The sequence below is a fragment of the Bison bison genome, unplaced genomic scaffold (genome assembly GCF_000754665.1).
Source record: "Bison bison bison isolate TAMUID 2011002044 unplaced genomic scaffold, Bison_UMD1.0 scf7180017864302, whole genome shotgun sequence".
Lineage (NCBI taxonomy): Eukaryota > Metazoa > Chordata > Mammalia > Artiodactyla > Bovidae > Bison > Bison bison.
Genome location: NW_011494874.1, coordinates 1,017,795 through 1,024,233, shown reverse-complemented (window position 1 = coordinate 1,024,233; position 6,439 = coordinate 1,017,795). Strand labels below are relative to the sequence as shown.

The following is a 6,439-nucleotide window of genomic DNA, read 5'->3' as shown; positions in this document are numbered from 1 at the left end:
ATAGGTGTCTGCCCTGGTGGGGCGGCGGCCACCGTGCACGCACCCCGAGCCTTACCCTGCGCAAGCCGACCGTCTGCACCCACTCCATGGTGCGCACGTCGAAGACGTCCACGCCGTACTCGCTATACACCGTGACGTGCGTGGGGCTGCAACCTGGCGCACACGGAGCAGAGGGGTGAGCCCGGGCCGCCCGGTGCCAGAGGCCACCAACCCGCACGGGCGTGCCTTGGCCCAGGCCCCGGGGCCCCCACTGCGGAGGGAACCTCCGCTCCTGACATCTGACAGCGTTAAATACCACCGCACATTGAGCGCTGACGACGACCTACTCAAAACTTCGTTTTTCATTTAGCTTGCTTATTATACAGTTCCAGCAGAAGCTTATTACTGTTCAGGCTGAATGCATCGCAAATCCAGTGAGGGACCTAACGTTTTTTCCTTAAGGCAAACAACTCCTTTGAGATTCCAGGAGTCAGACTTCTGAGTAAACAGTTAAAATCTCCCCCAAACTATCGCTGTGCTCTGAGTGAGGTGCTGGCCTTCCCTGAAGCTGTCTGCAGGCCGCCCTCCTACAGTTGGTCTGAACATACACGATGACAATCACTCTCCTGCACGGGCTGGGGGCCTGCTGCTCTCCCCCTCCCGCCACAGGTCTGGATGGAAAACCCTCCTGGGGCAGGACTAGGAGACAGAGGCCTGCTGGCCCACGGCACCTGCGGTCCATGGGGACTTTCCCACTGTTAGGACAGCGGGGCAGACGTGAGCCGGCCCAGAGAGCATCCTGGAGGGCGCAGCTGTCATGCCAAGCAGGCAGGGGGCTCTGGCTCAGCCTAGGTTCCTGTCCTCCTATGTCCCAGGGCTGAAAGTCACTCCTCACCACATCACACTTAACTGAATTTCTAAAAAGCTTCTGCTATGTTGATATTAGATTCCAAACGGGCCGCCTGATCACACCTGTTCTTTGGAGCACAAAAAAGAAAATACAACAGGGTTTAGGGAACAAAAGACGCTAAACTAGTCGCCAAACCGTCCTGGTGGTGACACTTCAGACAAACCGTGAGGCCTCCTGAGTGCCACACGTGACGAAGATGGCCAGAGGGCCCTGAGAGACCTCAGAGACCTCGCCCTGCGGGGGCTCTGGGGGCCGCTCCCCTCATGCCGGAGCACGTGGGGCTCCATCTGCAGACAGTTTACTGACAGACCGATACACTCAGCTGCCCAGTTAAAAAAAAAGTAACCGGTTAAATCAGCAGGAAGGCCCCTGCTGTTGGTGGGCAGGTCACTGCCCTGTGTGGCTCCCGGAAGGATGGGGCTCCTGTGACCGGGGTGGGGTGGTGTCTGTGTGTGAGGACATGCGCGTGCTCACGTGGGGCTCGTGATGAGCAGGACGCAGGGCTAGGTCTCCACCCTGAGAGCTCCTGAATGAGTCCTGCAGCTCTAGAACTGGCTGGCGTCTGTACTGTGCACAGATGAACCGAGCACAGAGGAGGGGAGAGGGCTGGACTCGGAAGAGAATGCAGCAACCTCACGGCCGAGATCAGAATGCGCGGCTCCCAGCGACCTGTATCCTGCTGGAGTTACCAGGTGGCTGCGAGCCCATTCTTGCACTGGCCACCCACAAGGACAAGGGGGCACGGCGGGGGAGACCAGGAGGGGAGATGCTGAGGCCACAGCTGCCCGCATCATGCCCGGGCCCCGGCCAAAGGGGAACAAGGCCGAGAAAGAGCCAGCTCCCCTTGGCCCCCGGCTCCTGGTCCCAGTGCCCGTGGGTGTCCTGCCAGTTTGGTGAGGCCAGCGACAAGGCAGACCCAAGAAGTACTTCTAGGGAATCAGGGAAAAACAGAACACCCCCTCCTACCCTGCCAGCTTGAAATAGACGCGTGACCCGCGGGTGACCACGCAGACCACCTGCTACGCCCTGTACTGAATGGGTGGGATCTGAGGTCAGGCTTTTTGACACAAGAGCAGACGGCAGGCCAGCAGGGCGTGGAGCACAGACTCCAGTGGCCGGCACCATCATCCTGGCAGAAGGACACTCGGTTGACCACCCAGAGTGGCTCCTGCCTGCAGCACGGCGTCTGTCCCGAGAGGACCCCGGCCCAGAGGTCAGGGCCGTGTACTTTCTGCCCAAGGAAACCTTTAGCTTATTGTCATGACTGTGTAAAGTTTACACGTCATCAAGAATGTCTTTTAAAAAGTGAAACAACGCAGGTCCTTCTCCCATTCGCCTTGCTTTCCCCCTGGCGAGGCCAGCCGGCTGCTTGGCTCCTCGGCTGAGGGCCCCCTGAGGGAGGGGTGGGCAAGCCCCGCTGACCGGCCAGGGAATGGCCCAGGCCCACCCTGTCCTCCGCAGCAAGCTGGGGAGTCCGCCTCTCCTGCCGCCCACCCTGAGCACTCGGCTGAGGGGCAGGAGGACAGACCAAGGCAGAGAGGACACGTGCTGACCGGCGGGGCGGCAGCGGCGACGGGGTATGGCAACAGAAAACATATACATACTACAGGCAACGGGCGCCGCAGGCCACATGAGCTCCTGAGCGCGTGACCTCCGACCTTGTGGGTCCACGTACAGTCCCATGTGGCTGAAGCAAAGCAGGTACTCCTCACTTTTGAGCTCCACAGCACAAAGGGCATCAAAAGACTGTTGTGAGAGGAACGTAAGCGAGGGGTCATTGGGATTTACCAGGTTTAGAGCCTGCCCATCTCCCTGGGTGCTCAACAGAGAGAACCCGGAAGGGTAGCCAACACAGAGCCTGTCCTTGACTGCGGCCATCCACTGCACATTGCCAGGGGCCACAAGCTCGCTGAGCTTCCTGTGCAAAGGCTTAGTTCTCTGGATCTCATAGCAAAGGACCAGCCGCTTCACTGCCACAAACAGGCAGGTGGGGCCGCTCTTCTTCAGCGTCCCGGTCGCTATGAGCTGGCAGCCTTTTGTCTCCGGAAGCTTGATGTCCATGTTGCTCTCGGCCCCATCGAAGGAGGACCACGGACAGAGGTGGACGTGGTGGTTCCGGCCGCAGAGGAGGACGGCGACTCTCTCTTTGGGGGCGAGCTCGATCTGGTACACCTTCTTGTAGTCAGCCACACGGACGATCACTGTGGACGGGGCGGGAGCATGAGGCCAGGGTTCTGCGGACGCCCCCCGGAAGGCCTCCCGGTTCACGCCCTGCTATCTCGTCTTTCTTGTACCCCCGGCCCAGACCCCTGGCTGGGAGGTGCTGAGTGCAGGGAGGCTCTGAGGGTGCACCCTGGATTCCCCTCATCCCTGAACCCAAGACCCTGCATCTGGAAAACAAAGGGCTGTCACCAGCTTCACTGGACCCTTAGATATACTCAGAGGATGCAGCCACCTCCTCCTGGGGACCCCAGACCAACCCAGGACCCTCGACACCCTCCCTGGGTCAGGACCTCCACTGGGGTTTCAGTCAGAGCCCTGGGTCTGGATCCTGATGGGGAACAGCTCCGCAAGAGCAGCCACCACCCCAGAGCCACACACGCTCCCCACTCTTCCCTGGGGCAGGAGTGCCGACACCCCAGGCTCCCGGGGAAGGGGCCACTGCCCTCTCAGGGAAGCCCCCTGTTCACCAGGGAGATCCCTGGAGCCAGGCCCGGGCAGACCTGGGGATACTCCTGCTTTTTCTTCTGGGAGGAATGAAAAGTCAAAACGTGAAGCGAAGGAAGGAGCATTTTGTCTGATAAGGCCTCCGTGTGCCGGGGAATTAAGGACCCGTCTCCCCTCACCCCGTTCTTCCCAGGAGGACTCTCAAGACTGCTCTTGGCATCTCACTGGACCAGGCGGGCCCTGGGGCAGGTGGACAAGCGCCAGACAACTGTCCACCGTCGGTCTCATTTGTGGCCTATTCCTCTCCTCAGTCGCTGGCCAATCTCCTTCTCTGTGAAGCTCTCTGATGCGGAGACCGAACTCCGCCATCCAGGGAACCCACCTTAATGCCCACGCGTCCCCACCGCTGACCCCTGCCTGCGGCACAGAGTGGATGGCCCAAGTGCCACACACTCACCATCCCGGGTCACCTCTATGACGTAGAGCCCTTCCTCGAGGCCAATGGCGATCCGGTCCCCGTCTGTGAACGACGCAACGGAAGTCACGATCCTCTGTCTCCGGAGTAACTACGAGTCCCCACGCTGCCCACCCGCCCTGGCCCCCTGCGTGGGCACCGCAGCGCGGGACACGCACCCAGGATGGCAGCCGTGAGCACGGCCTTGATGAGGGGCAGCGAGCTGTCGTAGGCCTCCTGGGGCACGTGCACCGCCTGGCTCTGCAGGCGGTTCTTCTGGAGGATGGCCTGCAGGCCCTCCAAGATCCCCACCCACTTCCGCTTCTCATTTTCGTTCTCCGTCAGGATGAGCAGCGAGCTGGTCTTAGAAGGGGCACCTAAGAGAGAGGCCGTCACCTTCAGGACAGAAAACAAGACAAACGATTCATAAGACAACGAACGGCACACGGAGCCAGTGCCAGGCAGCCTAGAGGGGCCAGCACGAGGCCACTGCCTGGAGCGCTCCCTCTGGGGGCCGCTGGGATCCGGTCCAGCCGCCCGCAGGGGCCGTGCGCAGCCTGATCTCTGAGTGCAGGGCACTCCACTCTCACCAAAACCGGCTAACTGTTCGCTCTAACTGCTCGTCACAGCCAGGAAACCCACTCTCAGAATGCGTCCAGCTAGAGTGGGAGTTCCCTGGCAGTCCAGTGGTCAGGATGCCACACTCTCACTGCCAAGGGCCCAGGTTCAACCCCAGGTCAGGAAACTGAGATCCCAAAAGCTGTACGGTGCAGCCAAAGCGAAGAAAAAAGACAAAAAGAAAGGGGAAAAACAACACAAAACAACATCCAGGGACAAGGTACTCTCACACACCCACCTCCCTGGGGGCTCCCCAAACACCAGGCACCGCGAGCGACCCTCGCTGCCACAGAATCATCCGGGCACAGTGATGGCGACTCTCTGTACCACATACAGAGGCAGGTTCTGAATAGAGACGCGATTTAACAGAAAATGACCCATGGTCTTGGTTTTGTGGTCAACCAGATTTTACTGTAGCTGTGAAAATTCCCAGTGGAGGGGGAACTCAGTCTTCTGGAAGCTTCCTGAAGCCACAGCACCCACCACCAGCCCAGCAGGGTGCGCCCCACCTCCGCCAACAAGACTGCTGACAGCAGCATCTACCGATTTCTTTCCTGCTTTGCTCAGGTTAATGGCCAGTGAGTCCTGGGAGGGAGGCTGAAGGGCCCGTTTCCCTACAGCCAACCCATGAGGCACTTCAGTGTCCAGTGCCCTGGACGGAGGGGCCAGGACAGACTGCAGATGAGGATGGAGCTGGAAGGCCTGGCACTGGGGGGCTTGTGGCTGGATGAGCCGAGGCCAGCAGTCTAGAGAAACAGGAGGTCCCTTCATGTGGGCCCCTTGCTACCACACTAGGAAATGCTCAGTAACGTTACCCTTTCATTTTAGCCACATGCACTTCTTTAACGATTAATGAAACACGTTGAAAAACCAGGAAGAAAACGTACCCTGAATATACATGGAATATCTCGGCGTGAGGCATGTATGACGTCTGAAGCCAGGACGGAGCTCACAGAGAACTCTTCATCTCTGTAAGAAATAACACATTCAGAACACAGGGCCTGTCCTCCACCCATGGGGCCACGATGAGAGAGGACACCTCTGGGAAAACCTTCCTGCCTCCACCCGGATATGAAACACTGATACTGACAAAGCCAGCCCACAAAGGGTGAGACTCTTACACACACTTCGATGGTGGGGGGCGTCGGGGACTTAACCCCTCCCCAAGCCACACTGCTCTGGCCGTGCCAGGCCGCGCGGCAGGCACACACCACGTCTTTGCTGTGTCCTCTGCTTGGCCGTGAACAGGGGAATGAAGTCTGCTGTGGCAGCCGGGGAATCCCAGCCACTCTCAACCCTGGGCTGTGAGCAGCAGGTGCCCGGGACGCCCAGTGCATCCTCAGCACAGCTGGGCTGGGCACATCTGTGTGTGTGTGTGTGTGTGTGTGTGCACGCGCGTGTGTGTGCGTGGCGGGGGATGGGCAGGACCACCTGGGGACGTTTCCAAACCGCAGGTGCCCCCGGTCACCCCTGCCCCACGGGCCCCCAGGTACCAATGCTGCCGAGGCAGCTGCAGGGCAGGTGGCACAGCAGGTGGCTGGGGCAGGTGGCACAGGGGCAGGCTCTCCACGTGGGGGATGTGGCCGCCGGGGCAGCCGCACCCCCAAGCTCCAAGCTAAGCTCGCCCTGTTTCTTAACTGGCTTAGTCTTCCCACAGCCCCAGCCTCAGAGTGCTGCTATTCTGCCCATTCCAGGGAGTGAGGTGTTAATGGGGGCTCCGCGCTTTCCTGTGCTGATGGCAGGAGGGAGCTGACGAGGCACGAGGGGGTTACGAGAGGCGCCGCTGAGTTGGAGTGGCGGCCCCAGGGAGT

The 6,439-nt window shown here is 60.1% G+C and overlaps 1 protein-coding gene across 1 annotated transcript in view; it reads right to left on the bottom strand.

Annotated features, from left to right (window-relative positions):
* Window positions 1-6,439, bottom strand: part of CDC42BPB (CDC42 binding protein kinase beta (DMPK-like)) — a 56,640-nt gene that overhangs the window by 4,829 nt on the left and 45,372 nt on the right. The window contains exons 26-30 of the mRNA XM_010851414.1: window positions 5,516-5,597; window positions 4,190-4,406; window positions 4,014-4,076; window positions 2,494-3,090; window positions 56-153 (exon numbers count right to left, since the gene is read on the bottom strand). Coding sequence (XP_010849716.1) covers window positions 56-153; window positions 2,494-3,090; window positions 4,014-4,076; window positions 4,190-4,406; window positions 5,516-5,597 — 1,057 coding nt within the window. The remainder of the gene's footprint in view (window positions 1-55; window positions 154-2,493; window positions 3,091-4,013; window positions 4,077-4,189; window positions 4,407-5,515; window positions 5,598-6,439) is intronic.